The sequence below is a fragment of the Macaca fascicularis genome, chromosome 16, assembly GCF_037993035.2.
Source record: "Macaca fascicularis isolate 582-1 chromosome 16, T2T-MFA8v1.1".
NCBI lineage: Eukaryota > Metazoa > Chordata > Mammalia > Primates > Cercopithecidae > Macaca > Macaca fascicularis.
This window is the reverse complement of record NC_088390.1, coordinates 42535266-42553153: the sequence shown is the minus strand read 5'-3', so window position 1 is coordinate 42553153 and position 17888 is coordinate 42535266. Positions and strand designations below refer to the sequence as shown.

The window sequence follows — 17888 nt, the reverse complement described above, 5'->3', positions numbered from 1 at the left end:
AATCCAGCCTGGCCAACATAGTGAAACCTGGTTTCTACTAAAAATAGAAAAATTAGCCGGGTGTGATGGTGCGTGCCTGTAGTCCCAGCTACTTGGGAGGCTGAGGCAGGAGAGTCGCTTGAAGTCGGGGAGTGGAGGTTGCAGTGAGCCAAGATTGCACCATTGCCCATTAGCCTGCTATCTCAAAAAAAAAAAAAAAAAAAAAAGTATTTTTGAAAATGGATATAGCTTCTTGTGTTAGGAATTTTTTTTTGAAAAATGAGCCACATTTTGTTGTTGTTAGACCTAAAATCTGTTGTTTTAGATTATTTTTTCTCTTTTGTACATCTCTAGACAGATGATGTTCCTAGTGAATATTAATTTTATTTAACTCTGAGGATCTTTGTTGCTTGAATATAAGGAAATGTTGACTTTTAGGCGGGGTGTGCTGCCCGACATCTGTAATCCCAGCTCTTTGAGAGGCCAAGGTAGGAGGCTCACTGGAGCATAGGAGTATGAGACCAGCCTGGGCAACATAGGGAGACCTTGGTCTCCGCAAAAGTAAATATAAAAAATAAAAATAAAAAGACTTAGTTACACATGGTGGCAAGCGCCTGTAGTTCCAGCTACTTGGGAAGCTGAGTCAGTAGGATGACTTGAGCCTGGGAGGTCGAGGCTGCAGTGAGCCATGGTCATACCACTGTACTTCAGTCCCTGGGACTGGTGAGAGTGACACTCTGTTTCAAGAAAACAAACAAAAAAAAGAACGAAAGAAAGAAAGAAATGCTGACTTCTGTATCACGTTTTGGTGTGCTTTCCTATGGACTCTTGTGTATTCCTCATTTTCTTCTCCACTTTTAGTTATCTTTGCCAGATAAATCATATTTTTGTACAACTCAGTACTATTCTGAAATGCGTACATGTGAATTTATTAGACCCTGGCATATGTGATGAGGCAGCTAAAAAAAGGAGAGGTTTAGCTATTATTACTATACTCTTCTCCAGTTTGGGTAGCCACCTCTAAAGTAGTTTTGCCATTGACTAGAGTAATGGTGTGAGTAGATAAAAGGGAAAAATACAATGATTTTGGCTAGCTATATATATTTTATGGTTTAATTTTCAGACTATGTTATAGAGTCAGATTGTACAAAATTTGAAAATATATTCAAAATCCTTCCTGTTACTCCTCTTCCTCATCTGCCCAGTTTATCAATAGCATTCCTGCTACCATGTAATTATTACTTTCTTGCATGTCTTTCTAGGTTTCTTTTGCATATTCAAATGTGAATAGACAAATGTTTACTCCCTCCATCTTTATACAAATGGGTTAATATTATATACTCTTCTGCATCTTAACTTATTTCACTGAACAATTTACCTTGTTTTGTTTTGTTTTGTTTTTGGAGATTTTTCTTTTCTTTTTTCTTGAATTTTCTTTTTTTATTTGAAGCTTCGCTCATTCGCCCAGGCTGGAATGCAGTAGTGCAGTCTCAGCTCACTGCAACCACCACCTTCTGGGCTCAAGCGATTCTCCTGCCTCAGCCTCCCAAGTTGCTGGGATTACAGGTATGCGCCACCACGCCCAGCCAATTTTTATATTTGTAGTAGAGATGGGGTTTCCTGATGTTGGCCAGGCTGGTGTTGAACTCCTGACCTCAAATGATCCTACTGCCTCGGCCTTCCAAAGTACTGAGATTACAGGCGTCAGCCTCCGCACCCAGCATGAACAATTTATCCTGTTATCAGTATAGAGCTTTCTTTTCCTTTTTAAGCATGTTATCTAATTGATCAGTTGTTGATGCACTTTCTGATCTTCTACTTTGATGACTAACTCTTGTATATGTTTCATTTGCTTATATACAAGCATATCTATAGGATTATTAATTTCCATAGGTGGAAACATTGGGTCAAAGGAGTGTTGCAATTAATTTTGATAGATAGTGCCAAATTATTCTCCCTATAGTTTTACGAATATGTTTTCCCAGTTTTACCAATATATGAATAAAAAAGCTGTTCTTCATACCTTTGGTAATCTAACAACAGGTAAAAGTTTGTATATCCAACAGTAGTTTTGCATTTCTGTTAGTATTAGTGAAGGTGACATTTTTTAATAGTTTGAAGAGCAATTTGTTCTTTTCTGTGGTCTGCTTTTTGACTTGGTTGTTGATTTTTTTTTTTTTTTTTTTTTGAGACAGGGTCTCCCTCTGTCACGTAGGCTGGAATGTAGTGGCTTGATCTTGGCTCACTGCAGCCTCTGCCTCCCCCGTTCAAGGGACTGCCCTGTCTCACTCACCCGAATAGCTGGGAATATAGGCGCAGGCCACCATGCCCAGCTGATTTTTTTATTTTTAGTAGAGACGGGATCCACCCACCTCAGCCTCCCAAAGTGGTGGGACTACAGGTGTGAGCACCGTGCCCAGCCACAGTTGTTGATTTTTTTAGTGTGATTTATTGGAACGTTCATAAGGAGCCCCTCATATATTATTATGCTGTTTTCATATGAGTTGGACTAATTTTTGCCCATCTGGCTAGTCTTTATTTATATTGTGCTTTTGAAAAAAACTTTTTTTTTTTTTTTTTTTTTTACTATGCATGGGTTTTTTACTTCATTTTGTTCAATTTATTAATCTTTCACGGTGTCTGTATTTTGAGTTATTAGTTAGAAAGGCCTTCACTATTCCAAACTTCTGTTTTGTTTTGTTTTTAAATGACAGGTTTTCATTCTGTTGTTCGGGCTGGAGTACAAGTAGCAGGATCCTAGCTCACTGTAGCTTTGTAGTCCCGGGCTCAAGTGATCTTCCTGCCTCAGCTTTGAGAGTGTTGGGATGACAGGAATGAGCCACTGCACCTGGTGTAAACCTTCCATCTTATTACATGTTTTGCATTTGTCTTTCCTATTCTGGTTTGTTTCACTCATTCCATTCTACCCTCTCTATTAGCTTAAAAAAAAGTTAATGTTGCTATATACTTTTTTCCTCCTTCTGAATCCTCTGAAACTCTTAGGATACTGTAAATTCACTTGTCCATCTCCTGACACGTATTTTATTTTTGTCATGTACTTTCATTCTCTGTTTCTTTAAGAATTATAGTGGTTTTGTCTGGTGTTTGTTGAGGATTATGCTTGTCACTTAAAATGAAACAGTTTGTGTAAATTTGATGTCATTTTTCTTTGAATTCTATATAGAACTTCGTGAGAAACTGAAACTTTTCTGGGAAAATTTCTGATAAATTTGTTTTTTGGCAAAATTATAGGGACATTCCTTTTTCTCTCCTTTCTCTTTTCTGTCCTCCCTCCCTCCCTTCCTCTCTTTCTCTCTTTCTTTTTTTTTTTTTTTTTTTTTTTAGCAGTGTATCACTTTGTTGCCCAGTGAGCTAGGATCAATAGGCAAGATGGCAGTGATGTGGTCATAGCTCACTGCAGCTTCAAACTCCCGGGTTCAAATGCTCCTCCTGCCTCAGCCTCCTGAACAGGTGGGACCACAGGCACACCATGCCTGCCTAATATTTTTTTCTTTTTCTATTTTTTGTAGAGACAAGCAGTCTCGCTTTGTTGCCGAGGCTGGTCTCGAACATCTAGGCTCAAGCTATCCTCCTGCCTCATCCTCCCAAAGTGTTGGGATTACAGGCGTGAGCCCTTGGGCCCAGCCTATTTTTATATACTTAAGTCAATTTTGGTGCGCTCTATTTTTCCAAGACTACTTTGTACAAGTTGCTGAAACTGTTGGACTAACATTGCCAATAGTATTTGTTTGTTTATTTATTTATTTATTTATTTATTTTTGAGATGGAGTCTTGCTCTGTCACCCAAGCTGGAGTGCAGTGGCACGATCTCGGCTCACTGCAGACTCCACCTCACAGGTTCAAGTGATTTTCTGCCTCAGCCTCCCAAGTAGCTGGGATTACAGGCAGGCACCACCACGCCCAGCTAATTTTTTTATTTTTAGTAGAGAGAGGATCTTGCCATGTTGGCCAGTCTGGTCTTGAACTCCTGTCCTCAGGTGAACCACCCGCCTTGGCCTCCCAGAGTGCTGGGATTACAGGCGCACACCACTGCACACGGCCGCCAATAGTATTTTATTATTATTTTGTTAATTTTGCTGGCATTGGTGGTTGTTACCCCATTGTTATTCCTGATGTTGGTGAATTTTTTTTTAACTTAATTTTTTTTTTTTTTTTTTTTTTTTTTTTGGAGATGGAGCCTTGCTCTTGTTACCCAGGCTGGAGTGCAGTGGCAGGATGTCGGCTCACTGCAACCTCCGCCTCCCTGGTTCAAGTGATTCTCCTGCCTCAGCCTCCCGAGTAACTGGGAGTACAGGTGCACGCCACCACACATAGCTAATTTTTTGTATTTTTAGTAGAGACGGGGTTTCACCATGTTGGCCAAGCTGGTCATGAACTCTGGACCTCACGTGATCCACCTGCCTCGGCCTCCCAACGTGCTGGGATTACAGGCGTGAGCCACCACACCCGGCCAGATGTTGGTGATTTGTGTTCTGGATTTTTCTGTTTTAATTTTTATTTTTATTTTTTTGACCAGTCCAAATAGAATTGCTCAGTTTTGTTGACCTTTTTAAAGAAAGTTTTGGGCTTGTTAATTTTTTATGCCATCTCCCTGTTTTCTATTTTGTTAAACTTCTGCTCTTTATTATTTCCTTCCTACTACTTACTATGTGTTATATTTTCCTCTTCTAACTTATAAAGGTGGAAACTTAAGTCTTTTCTTTTAGATATTCTTTTCTAATGAAAATATATATGCTGGAAATTCCTCTCTGTTGCTTTTATTGAATCCCACAAGTTGTGTTTTTTTGTTTTTGTTTTTGCCACTGTTGTTGTTGTTTTGAGACAGGGTCTCAATTTGTCACCCAGGCCGGAGGGCAGTGGTGTGATCTCGGCTCACTGAAGCCCCAACCTCCTGGGTTCAAGCGATCCTCCTGTCTTAGCCCCTCAGGTAGCTGGGACTGCAGGTGCACACCACCTTATCTGGCTAATGTTTTGTATTTCTCGTAGAGTCAGGGTTGCACCATGTTGCCCAGGCTGGTCTCAAGCTCCTGAGCTCAAGCCATTAACAGGCGTCAGCCACCACTGCCCCAGCCTACATCTCAAGTTTTGATAAATTTCATATTTGTTGCCATTCCGTTCAAGACATTTTCCACTTTCCCTTGTGCCTTTCTCTTCACTATCTTGGTCTGTCTTGGACAGAAGTAGAAGTCTTCTGCTGTTTGTTCTTAACATTGATTTTCCCTCTTACTTCTCTTCTGTTTTTTTGTGATTATTTTTTAGTGCTGTATTTTAATCAGTTTAACAATGCAGCAGTTAGTATTGCATTTAAATTTAATTAATTACATTAAATTGCCTTAAATTGCCTTTTGGCCATATCTCTTCCTATATAGATAAGTATTTATATTTATATAGTGGTTGCTGTAGGGATTATAATTTTCTTATCAGTAAATTGAGTCTACTGAGTGTGTCCCTTTTTTGTTTTTTTTTCTTTTTGAGACAGAGTCTTGCTGTGTTGCCCAGGCTGGACTGCAGTGGCAGTATCTTGGCTCACTGCAAGCTCCACCTCCCAGGTTCAAGCAGTCCTCCTGCCTCAGCCTCCTGCGTGGCTGGGACTACAGGCACACACCACTGCACTCAGCTAATTTTTGTATTTTTAGTGGAGACACGGTTTCGCTGTATTGGCCAGGCTGCTCTGAAACTCCTGACCTCAAGTGATCTGCCCGCCTTGGCTATCCAAAGTGTTGGGATCACAGGCGTGAGCCGCCGCACCCGGCCTGTGTGTACCACTGAACACGAAATGTAGAATGAAACCCTAGAGACTTCTTTCACCTGTTGCGTTTCCAGTCTTTGTTATAGTTTTATCAGAAAGCTACACACATTCACAAACCAATCAGTGTTTTAATCTTTAATGTAAATGGTCATTTGCGTTGTAAATGAGTGGGAAGGCATTAACGTTTTATATGTTCATTATATATTCAGTGTGCCTACGTGTTTATCGCTCTTCATGTTTTTCTTCAGTCCTGAGCTTCCTTCTGGAATCATTTTCCTATTACCCAAGGAAAATTGTTTGGTGTTCCCTTTAATGGAAATCTTTTAAAAAATGTTTTCTATCTTTAGTTATCTACTTTTTCGTTTGATAACTTGCCTTTTGTTTTTAAAATTTGCATTTCTTTCTCTTAGTTTTCTGTAGTTTTATTAATGTCCCTTGGTGTATATCTTTCTTTACTTTGATTTATAGTGGTTCTTCAGTCAGTGGCTTTGGGTTTTCTGTTCTGGAAAATTTTTAGGTATTATCAATATATAAAAGAATATTAATATTGATAGTGAATCTTGGTATACATTTAGTGAATAAAATTAATCTGTAGGAAACTCTTTATATTTTTAACACCTTTAGTTAGTTGGATTTTGGCCCCAATTATACATTTTGTGATGATGACTTTGTTTCTCATATTCTGCTGAATTCCTATCACCCATTTATTTATTTTCATTTTTATTTACTGGGAAACAGTAAAATTGAAGTAAGGCTGTTTTGTAACTCGCTTAAAAACCTTCAGAAAAATATATTTCAATACAACTTTGGGAATTCTTTAGATTTGGTCACTATTTGCTGTCACACAGGATCCTGGTGTTGGTACCATTTGATTGGGTGTTACATATTTGTATCCATGTTCCTTTGAAGGGTCAGTATGTCTGATGTCCCGAGTGTCTATTTCTCATTCTGTTTAATGGTAGATATTCATACACTGAAGCTTTAAGGCTTATTTTTCTTTTAGTTTCTAATTTTTAAATTATGATCTTTCCCTTGTTGAATGGGGCTATTTCTTTTTAAAATAAATACTACAAGGGTCCCCTGTCTTACAAAATGAGCAGCTTAGGCCTCTAATACTCTGGTCCTTGTATATGAATTACTTAAGAGTGTGTATCTGTATATCCTTTGATGCTGAATGCTTTGATTTATTTTAATGACTAGCAAAAATTTTGAGATTATAAAATTGAACATTTTTCTTCCTAGGTGTAATAAGCATATTGAAATGTTCATTTTCTAAATGAGAGATGATGTGTATAAAATTTTAAAAATGGACTTTGAAGAGTGTGCAAATAGAATTTTCTTATTGCTAATTATAGACATGATGTTATCCCATTTGGTAGTTGAGAAAAAATGTCTAACAATTTAATAAGATTGTATAATCTTTACATTTGCATGGAATTTGAATTTTTTATAGTGATTTTTATCTAGTTTACACCAGTTAGATGTGGCACCACCAACTTTTAAACACCTCAAATAACTCTCATCTTCATACTTAATTATGCAATGGTACAAATGTTTTAAACAGAAATGTGAGATGCTCTTTAGTAATGCTTTGAAAAGTGCATGAGTCTAATACTGACATTTCCTTTAATGTTTTAATTTTTTTCTTTGTTTGCTCTATCAAATATAATGTGCAGGAATTTTTTCTTATTGAACTGCAGAGATAAATTTTTAGAAAACTGTATACCTTAATACTGATGGTATAAAAGTCTTGCTTCCCCTAGTGGCATAAAGTAACACTTCAAATATTTACCTTTCTATTCTTCACTGGTACAATCATGGCTCACTGCTTCCTGGAAGTCATGGGCTGCAGCAGTCCTTCTGCCTCAACTTCCTCAATAGGTGGGACCATAGACACATGCCACCAGGCCTGGCTAATTTCTTTGACTTTTCTCTAGAGACAGGGTTCACCTGTGTTTCCCAGCCTGGTCTCAGACTTCTAGACTCAAGTGAACCTGAACCTCCCGCTTTGACCTCTCAAATTGCTGAGATTACACGTATTAGTCACCACATCCGGCCTAAATTTCTTATGTGCCATGGTACTGCAAAACGCCATAATTAGGGGCAGCTGGATGGAAGGTGTAGGAGGACACTGTAGTGCCTTTTCAATATTTCTGTATATCTAAAATAATTTAAACAGAAAACATTTATTTTAAAACATGAAGGGGGTTATCCTTCCATAAGGGTAGAGTACAAAGGTAGGCTCACGGTGTTGTTGGAATTCAGAATGCTGGTGGCAGGACTGGGGGTGCTGGGAGGGGCTGGACATGGTTGACTTTGTGATCTGGGGACTAGTGTGTTCCATCCGTGAATGTCTTTCGAGGTGCACACTTTCTTAATAAATTTTCATAAGTTTAACAAAAAATAAAATGAGAATGTGAAGCTGGCTCGGGTTGTTCAGAAGGGACGCGGACCCAGCAGCTCTGTTCGAAATCATAATGGGGGAACCAAGGGCCCCCTATATCCAAGTCCGTCGGGAGCCGGGGCATCGAGTTCCACTCCAGGAATCTCCAGGAACCCTGAGGTCTTCCCTGAGCCGGGGCCGGGCTGGGCACACCCTGAGTGTCCACAGGGTAGGTGTCTTCCCAGACAGCTCCACCAGGACAGGATGTGGAAGAACGAGGTGCCCACGGTGGGGAAACTAACCAAATGGGCCGCTGGAACCGGGCTGGTGGGCCTGGAGGGGCCTGCCTGTCCCCCTTGCAGAGGGTCATCCTGCCACTTGAAGCCAGCACAGGCCTAGGTACCGAGAACCCTTGCTCCGGTTTGGCTGAAAGGAAAACAGTCGTGGTCAGCGTCTCCACTGAGCCCATGCAGGCCTTTCCCGGCCAGGCCCCACCTGCCTAGGTCTCTGGAGTCCTCAGGGTCTCTGTGTGGCCCCGTGGTCTGACAATGAGGACGCACCTGTAGTCTGCTGATCCCAGGGGAGAGGTGTGTGCCACCTGGCGTGGGGAAGCTGTGGGGGGATGGCAGGTGGCTCCTGGGACTGCCCCCAGGGTTCAGAATGGCCGGGGGCTTCCTACCACACACCCTCGTCCCAGGACTATTGGGCCAGGGATACAGCCCCCAGTGAGAACTCAGGTGGGAAGGGACTTGGATGTCACCCAGCCCTTTGCCACCTCACATGGGGACCCATCTCCACAGTGGGTGATTGGACCCGGACATGGGTCACCCTCTGCCCTCCTGGGCTGCCCAGTCCATGCCAGGACTGACCGTTCCCACATCTGGCTGAATTCTTGGCTCTAGCTCTCACCCGGGGTCCCGCTTGTGCCCTCTCCCTGAGTGCTCTGGGGTCAGGGACACCCGATTCCCTTGTCTCCCTGGCTCAAGGCTGGTTGTCCTGGCAACCTTGGAGGAGCGTGCAGCAGTGAGGGGCCTCTGCTGCTCTCTGAGGCTGTGGGTGCTTGCAGGGAGGGGTGGGGTTTCCCACAAATGGGTCTGGCTCATCTAGTGCCCTAGAGGGTCCTGTGATGGGGAGACAGAGACACTGTGGAATGTGGGAGGGGGCTTGTTTGAGGGTCATGCCCACATCCCCGTCCTGTGGGCACAACACATCCAGTACACACGCACTGAGCGCCTGCCCTGAGGACCGGTGGGCCTCCTGTGCTTTCTTAGAGTCCAGGAGGAAGAGGAGAAAAAAAGGTGAAGAGGAAGGCCCAGGTAGTAGGGTTGCGGGTCTCAGGCACTCCCCCACTATTGACTGCCCCAGAGGGTGACATGGGAGGGGACATGGCACTGGCGCCCACCTGGGGGTGGCAGGTCCCCTTGCTTCCTTGTTAGTTTCTTCATAGAGGCCCTAAGATGCTTGAGCACAGCGTCATCATCCAACTCCCAAGTATGGAAGAACTGGTTCCGAAAACGTGCCCACAGGCCAGACCTGGATGTCTTTGTGAGGCGCTCTAGGGACAGGGTGGACATCAGGCCAGGAGAGTTCCCTGGGAGGGGGCACAGCCCTGTGACCACTTCAGTCTCCCACTGGGCCGTGCCAGAACCTTCTGTGGCCACCCCAGGGGTCCAGATGTGCACAGGAGCCTGTGGCTGGGGGACAACCTGGGCAGGGAAGTGCTCAGGACACTCCTGACTTTCATCTGGGCCATGTGGGGGACGGGCTCGGTGTCACTGTGCCCTGCCCAGCCCACCTGGTCAGACCTCCCTCTGCGCCAGAACAGAGGATCATGAGGACAGTGTGAGGAAGCTGCCCTCGGGTAAATCGGGGTCTGACCCCAGGGCTCCCCACGCCCCACCGGGCACACGGAGACTTACTCCTCTGAACTTTAAAGGCAATGCTTGTCATCGGCATCAACACCTGTTCTCCTTCCAGCAAATACACGTCCCACAGGCGCAGGATGAGCCCAAGAGAGATCTGTGGGGATAGCAGGTGTGGGAGACTGTAGCCCTTCCAGGCTGGGGCTGGTGGCTCGAGCTGAGCCCACTGGGGCTTCAGTCCCCAGAGTCAGTGATCTTCCCCATGAGGGTTTCCTGAGTCCTCCAGGGAGCTGGGTCAGACAAGGTCTTGCAGCTCCTCATTGGGGGCACTCATTGGAGTGGGGGTGTGGCTCCTGGAGAGAGGGGCTTGCCCAGGGCTTGAGGCATCCCTGATCCCTGCCAAGTTGGTTCCTGGCCCAGTCTGCCTGTAAGGCGGGGTCTGAGTCCCAGTTATTGCCCTGGGATGACCCCCCTTGGGCAGAGGGTTTTGTTTGGGTGTCCTGTGGGGACCCCCCTGTGGGCGGAGCCTCCTGTGGGCTGTGGGTGAGCCAGACCCCCGGGCTGGGGAAGCAGGGCACTGCAGGGCAAGGAGGGTCCCTGAGCCAGGGTCTCCCTGTGCCTTCTTACCCCGTCATTCAACATCTGGAGAAGCCAGCCTAACGAGGAACCCTGTGCGCAAAGACCTTCCTTGTCCTGACGGGAGGAACAGAGGTGCTCAGGGCCCCCTGGGCTGCCCTAAAAACCTCCCTCTTCCAGGGCCTCTGAAGACCCTTCCCCTAGTGCAGAACACTGGGCGGCGTCCAGGGCTCCCCACAACACCGTCCCCTTCCCACACTCCCAGTGGACACACTGCCCTTTGCCCTGCTCTGCGGGAGCTGGGCCCCCATCCCTGTGCCTCTGTCCTATAGACCAACTCCCGGCCCATGGAGAACCCGACATCCCAGGTCAGCCAGTGGCTGGGACTCAGCCAGTCACCAGCGCCACGGGATGCAGGGCCTCTGGAGAAGAGCCCAAGCTTGCTCACCAGACGCCATAAACTCACCAGACGCCACATGGTCTTGGGCTGTGACGTGGGGACCACATGCTCCTGATGGTCTTGGAGCCCCTGGACTGTCCCGCCATTTGGGCTGTGGAATCCTGAGAATCCCCCAGCCCATCAGGAAATTAGACCCTTTCCCCAAGATGTGGAGTCATCAGCTGGAAGAGCTGGGCAGCTGGAGAGGCCCCCAAACCGCAAGGCCTCCCACCCTCCCATCTGATGACCCAACCATGCAGCCTTTGCCCTGGGGAGGTGGGGCAGGAACATCCCCTGGAGTCTGGCTGCAGGTTTCCCTGGAGGCCTCCTGGACCAGGGTGCAAAAAGGGCAAGCCTGACTTGAGGCCACCACATGGCGGCCAGAACAGGGCGGGTTCTGGGTTTCCTGATCGTCTCCTGGAAGTGGGGTCGGGCCAGGGGACATGGGATGGGGAGATGCTGCCACCTGGGCTTGGTCTGCCCATTCGTGGGCACCAAGGGCAGCAGGAGCCTAGGCAGCTGGAGAGCAGGAGGACTCTCAGTGAGGGGAGAGTGAGCTGCACAGAATCAGAGCCAGAGCTCGTGGCAGCAGGACACAGAGGGTGGCCACGGGGAGGATGAGATGCCCTCCGCTGATGGGGATGAAAGGCGTCTGACTTGGGCTTTGGGGGTCAGCCGCGGACTCCTGTGGGACCCTCAGCAGAGACACCCTGAAGACTCCCAAGGAGCTGGCTACACAAGGAAGGTGCCTTGGCTGAAAGCCGAGATCAGCTGGCCAGGGTGGCTGTCTCTGGGTCTGGCTGCATGAGGTCCCTTGGGCAGCTGTCCACCTACCCTGCAGGGAGTGCCTCTCACTGGCCAGCAGCTGCACCAGTGCCCAGAATGCATCCTCCTCAGGCAGATACAGGAGAAACAAGGCCGCGATGGGGCTCAGGTCCCTGCAGTAGCCCACCTCCTGCAAGAGCCAGAGTCACCGTGAAAGGACATCACCTGGGAGGACTGAGGTCACCTGGGAGGACTCATGGCATTGGAGAGGGCAGAGGTGACTGGGGAGGCTTCCTCTGAAGAAGAGGCTTCCTCAGGGTGCAAATTCGTTTCATGACAAGAGCCAAGTCCATCAGGCACTTCAGCACCTTGTCCATACTAACCTTAAAAGAAGCGATGGCACCCCACCAGACACCCACTCCTGTGAATAGGGAAGTACTGCCCGGGAACGTCACTGCCGGGAATACTCACCGGGTTATACTCCGAATATGCCAGGAGGATGTAGAATAGTTCCCGCTGCCTAGGAGACAGAGAAAGGAGGCTTTTGTTTGTTTTGTGCAGATGCCGTTGGTTTCACTTTGTCCACAAAGCCTAACAACGAATCCCATTTCAGGTTCAGATGATTCACCAGATAAGCAGTGAGGTTCTCAGGGCCTTTGAAGAAATATTTCAGTAAAATCCACATCTGTGACATGCAGATAGCCCAGTCGTACAGTGGCTTGCCTGATCCTTTTCACTCTGAATGATTTTCTTCATTTTTTTTTCAGTTTGCACACACACCAGTTCAGTCTTTGGATGTACAGTTCCTCCACGGTTCTAAACCAATGGGCAGAGTCTCCCGGCCACCGCTCCAGCCCCTCCTGGAGTGACTCCTTCATCTTCCAAGTCTCCAGGGTGGCCCCTATGCACCCAGCCTCTCCCCAGTCTGTCAACCCTTGGCCACCCAGACTACTTCTCAGTCCCTATGATTTGGTCTTTTCCAGAATGACCCAGGAAGGGGAATCCTACGTGGTAGCTTATTGGGGCTGGCTTCTTTCCCTCAGCAAAATGCATCTAGGATCCACCCACATTCATCCAGCCATCACTGGCTCGATCCCTTTTCTCACTGGGTCTTCCGTTTGGAGGGAGGACCGGTCTTGCTCTCCCCATTCCCATGTTGAAGGCCATCCCCGATGTCTCCGTGTATGAGTGACAATGAATTAATCAGTGAACATCTTATGTGGATGTCAGTTTTCAAATCAGTGGGTTCAATATCTGAGACACTTTGGGGACACGTGGTTGAAGTCCATTGAGCTTTATGAGCCACTGCCCAACTGGCTGCCAAAGTGGCTGTGCCATATTACGTTCCCAGCAGACAAGGATGACAGTTTCCAGGACCCCTAATTGCCCCAGCATTTGGTGATGTCAGTGTTACCTCGGGAGGCTCAAGGGCCCTCTGTCCTGCCACCCTCCTGTGAGTCCTACCGTGGGTCCCCGTGGGTCAGGGAGAGCACCTTTCACCATTGTGCATGATATTGTTTGCTGCCTTCTGTCTCCTCAGGATCCTCCTGGGTTCTCGCCCCACGTGTTCCAGTCTGGCCCAGGGCTTGGAACCAGGGAGGTGCTTGTTTCATGGTGCCAGCTGTTCCCTGGGCCAGGAGAGCTCTTGGCAGCTCTGTCATCCCTCCTAGGTGACCCTGGCTTCTGCTCTGGGGAATCTCCCATCCCTTTCATTCACTCCATGTCTGCTGTGATCCTGTGGCTCCCATAGGCTTACTTGGCTCCGTATCGATCCCTGAAGAAGATGTGAGTCCTTAGTGTCTTGCTTATGTCCACGTTGATCTGGTGGATGTGTTCAGATGACCTCTTGCCCTTCTCCTTCATGACCTGTAGGGCAGGGCCAAAAGGAGGAAGCAGCCTCAGAACAGATGGAAGACTCCCTGCCCCAAATGGCAGTCCGCCCACAGTCAGCACTCCGGGAAGGTAGGAAAGCAGGAAGGTTTCCTTCTGCACAAAGCTGCTTTTTGGCTTGTTACTAAAGCCGGGGAGGGTCACCAGAGCTGAGTTTGTCTGTGGTGACTATGTCACCGTCCGTGCCCAGGATGTGCATCTGACCATCCCACCCACCCCCCAGGCTGGGCTTGATGCTCCCTCCAGCTGGAGACCTGGGCCCCTGACATGGCCTGTCCTGTTTGTTGTGCTCTGCCTGAGCGTACCTTGTATGTTCTGGGGTTTTTCGACTTGACTTCCTGTATGTTCAGCAGGACTGACCACACTTGGCCCCGGATGTTCATGGGAATGCCCTTATATACTCGATCTATCAGCTGTGGGCACAAAACAACCTGGTGTCACAGGCCACGGGGCGACCCCAGTGAGGACCAGAGCCCGAGGATTCTGGAAATGGTTGGTTTTGACACTGTGATTCCTCGTTAGAGGTGACATTAAGCTGGGACACAGTCTCCCTTCCCAGGATTGAAAAAGTGGATGGACACTCAGAGTCGGGACTCTGATCTGAACATTTTCCTTCCTTTGGGTCACCAGGACATCTCTAGCCTTGAGCTCCGGGTAGTCCCAGCCCTAGATTCAGATTCCCTCCCAGCAAAGTGATGCTTGCACGAATAGGCAGGCAAACTACCGACCAGGCCTGCAGTCCTCTGGGTGAGGACAGTGTGCCACCCGCCCTCTGAGAGGCTGATGGCGCCAGGCCATCGCCATGGGTGCCTGTCCCCTGTCCCTGCAGAAAGTGGTTCCGGGGGCCTCTCCCTCCACACATTACTTTTGTACTGTTCTTGTATGTCTCCCATTGTCGCAGTATTTCCATCCACTTGCTCTTTCGTGTTATCTCCCGCCGCATTTGCTGTCAAATGAGGAATGTTGGTGTTAGGGGAGCTGCCAGGCTTCCCAGAGCCGCCTGTGGATGCTGGATCTTGGGCTCTGGAGCCCTGGTGGACCCAGCTGGAGGGAACCAGGGAAGGGCAGACCCTAAGGTTTGAGAGCCTTTGAGCAAATGAGCACCAGTGGGCTGGCTTTGGGACCCCGGGACGTGCAGTCCTCAGGCCACAGACACAGCAGTCGTAGGTCAGGTCCCAGCCTCTGGGTGGGGTCCTGATACAGGCGGCAGCCACCCCCAAACCACAACTGTGGTTCTCACTTTGGAATTTTATCAAACTGCCCAAGTTACAGCAACTTGGGGTCAGATCCAGCAGGGACTGCTGCCCCTCCCAGTGATAGCGTGTTGCCCTCACCCGCCACTGCCCTGGCCAGCGGCCTCCTCTGCCTCACCGACCACCCTCCCAGTCCCCACGCCCCTGGACCAGCCCCCCCATGCATCAGGCTCTTACCTTCTCCTCCCGAGCAGTGGCAGGAGGCAGCTCTGTCTCACTGTAAGACAACCCAGGCAGAACTGAGGACCTGCACAGGGCCTGGAGCTGCCCTAGACTGGGAGCCAACCCCCCAGAAAGGACAGGCTCTGTCCGTATCCAGCTCAAGGCTCAGCCCAGGAGAAGACACAGGGAAGGGAGGACAAGGGCCTTCCTGTGGGGCTGACTCCCAGGAGGGGCAGGACCTGGGAGAAGAAGGAGTGTGGGGCCAGCCTGGGTGGGGTTAGTGGGGCCCCTGGCATGGGGTGCGGTCAGGCTGCATAATGGGGCTGCTTGTCCTGGACTGGAGGTGGTGCTTTCTGCTGGAGCTGAGAAAGGTCAGGCCTGAGACGGGATGGGGGCCGCCCAGGGTGGGCGACAGGGCCCTCACAGGAGTCCCTCAGGGAGTGACCACATCACCCCACCAGGTTCAAGGGAGCCTGCCCTGAGACATGCCCGGTGTACTCCTGGTGTACCAGGGGCCCATCCCACTTGACAGCCCCAAGGCCCTTGCAAGTTCTGACCTCCCAGCATCCACCTGCCTCTCCCTGCACCTGACCCACACACCCTGCGTTTCAGAAGTGGCACCGCTCATCAGCTCCCTCCCACCCTACCTCCCCCGGGATCCTCTGTCTCTGCATCCTATGATCCCTAAGGGATGGACTCCTGTCTGGGCTCCTCTTACCTGGACCCAGATCCCTTCCCCAGCACCAGACCCAGGGTCTTTAGCCACAAGCCCTGCCACCTCCCTGACCTTAATATGAGATGCCCAGAACAGGGCCCTGCCCGTCTTCTCCCCTGTTCCTCTAGGGCCACAGCCCCCACTGTCTCCATGCCTTTCCATCTTCCTGATGGGGGCAGTGAGGGCTGTAGCTCTAGGGAAATGAGGGAGGACAGGGGCAGGTGGACCCTCAGAGACCCGCTGGACAACAGCCCTGAGGCTAAGCCAGGCGTCCCCTCACCCTGTAGCCACAACACATGGATCTCACTGGGGTTGTCTCCAAGTAGAGAGGGCCAGACCCTCAGGCTGCCCCGCTCCTCTTGTGCTGACTTGTGGACAGAACTGCTGAGAGTCCAGGGGCCTGACCTAGCCCAGTCTCCATTCCCACCCGCTCCCTAGATGGGCCCCGCACCTCTGGCCTAACAGCAACCTCGGGCTGGACCTGCAGGGGAGCCAGGGAGGAGTTCTGACCCTGGAAAGGAGGTTGGCCTGACCCGGCGAGACAGTCCTGCCTCAGAAAGGCCTTTCTGAAAGCAAACCCATCCCTGAGCTGAGACAGGTGCTTTAGGGGTAAGGGGAGCACAGAGGACTCACTGCACAATCCCGAAGCGATCAATGTTGCTGTAGATTCCAACAGGCTCAGGCCCCATGTCCTCTGGCAGCCCAGCTCGGTATCCCTGTAACCCAGAGGGAGGCTTGGTGAGGGGTCCAAGGTAAAAAGTACACGGGCCTGGAGGTAGTGGCCACCCGTGCCCACCCTGTGCTCCTAGGGAGCCCAGGACCCTTTGACCAGGGTGCACTGGAAGAGGCCTCCCTCCAAGAAGCAGAGCAACCTGTACCTTCTCATAGTTCATAATGATGTTCTCTCGCTCCTGTGCCCGCAAACTATCTGCATCCTCTGCGATTTCCATCCTGTGAGCCAAAAATCATCTAAAAGTTACATTGTACCCGAGAGCCTCAGAGAAAACCTGAACCGCTCCCACCGGGCTCCCAGATGCTGGCTGGCTGCGTAACCCCCATTCCACCACCGTCCCCAGGTAAAAAGGGCCCAGACTCAGTGGCCCACACCTGCATGAGTCTCTGGAGTGTCAAGCCCCAAGCAGGGGTGGGCATCATCCCAAGGACTTAAGGACAGTGGGACCTGGACAGAGAGTCTCGTTGTCCTTAAATGCCATGAAATGGGGACACATCCGCCCCAGCAGGTTGAATGGTGTCCACCTGCCAAGGGCGAAGGGCCCATGATGGGCTATTCCAGGGATGTGGAGGGAGACTGAGGTCAGCGACCAGAGGTCTCTGTACAATCGGCCTCCTGGGATGCTCAGGGACCACAGAGATGCCCAGTTTTCTACAGGGATCAAGATCTCTCCTGACTGCTCTGTTCTTCTCCGCTCATCACTTTGTCTCCCGTGGCCCTTCAGTCTGAACAGAGAAGCCACTTTAGGAATAATGCCAGTTGAGCAGGAGGGTGTTCGGTTTGGGGGATGAAAATGATCTATTGTGCTAATGGAAACCCTCACTCGGGGAGAGACTGTGGACTCCACCATTCTGAGCTGTCCCTACAGAAGGGGCTTCATTTTCCTGGGTCACTGAGGAAGGACTGTGGGTCCTTGGTCCTGGAGAACACCTGGATGGACAATTCCTCCTGGGAACACTCGGGGCAAAAGGAGGGCGAGGCCTCGAGAGGACCAGACAGAGCAAGAAATACTTGGAGGGAACCCCAGTGCCTGGACCCCTTTGAACAGAAGGGAAGATGGTCTCCCCCCAGCCAGCCCTCCAGGGCTCCTTCATTTTCCACAGTTACCCAAGGACAGAAGGTTCCCCCGGACAAGGGCCATGTGTGTTCAGTGAGGCCCACAGCCACCATCAGGACCCAACATAGAGCACAGAGGTGTTCTGAGGACCCTCCTATCTACCACACCTACAGTGGATCCATCCCAGTGACTCTGCCAGGACCAGGCTCTGCCCCGTCGGGATGGGAAAACTGGGAAGACTTGGGATCTAAGGCAGGGAGGTCACAGGGTTCAGGCCTGAATTCCAGCACAGTACACAGCAAGG

General features: G+C 49.4%; 1 protein-coding gene across 2 annotated transcripts; it reads right to left on the bottom strand.

Moving 5' to 3' along the window:
• Positions 1 to 7916: 7916 nt before the first annotated feature.
• LOC135967636 (TBC1 domain family member 3G-like) lies at positions 7917 to 16744 on the bottom strand. 2 transcript variants are annotated; one of them, XM_065531239.1, is made up of 13 exons: positions 16673 to 16744; positions 16428 to 16510; positions 15095 to 15134; positions 14530 to 14610; positions 13970 to 14077; positions 13531 to 13640; positions 12246 to 12294; positions 11844 to 11964; positions 11037 to 11131; positions 10622 to 10687; positions 10052 to 10151; positions 9535 to 9687; positions 7917 to 8558 (listed from the first exon to the last, which is right to left on the bottom strand). In XM_065531239.1, the coding sequence occupies exons 1-13, from the start codon at positions 16742 to 16744 to the stop codon at positions 8143 to 8145; spliced, it is 1494 nt and encodes a 497-aa protein (XP_065387311.1). In that variant the 3' UTR covers positions 7917 to 8142. The 2 variants fall into 2 exon arrangements, with proteins under 2 accessions (XP_065387311.1, XP_065387312.1); XM_065531240.1 differs by lacking the exon at positions 10622 to 10687.
• Between the last annotated feature and the right edge of the window lie 1144 nt (positions 16745 to 17888).

Coding starts and splice junctions, on each gene's coding strand:
- LOC135967636 (XM_065531239.1), bottom strand. CDS start 16,744: ATGGAAATCGCAGAGGATGCAGATAGTTTGCGGGCACAGGAGCGAGAG. Junction 14,611..15,094: donor CCACTGCTCGGGAGGAGAAG/GTAAGAGCCTGA, acceptor CTCATTTGACAG/CAAATGCGGCGGGAGATAAC. Junction 11,965..12,245: donor CATATTCGGAGTATAACCCG/GTGAGTATTCCC, acceptor TGGCTCTTGCAG/GAGGTGGGCTACTGCAGGGA.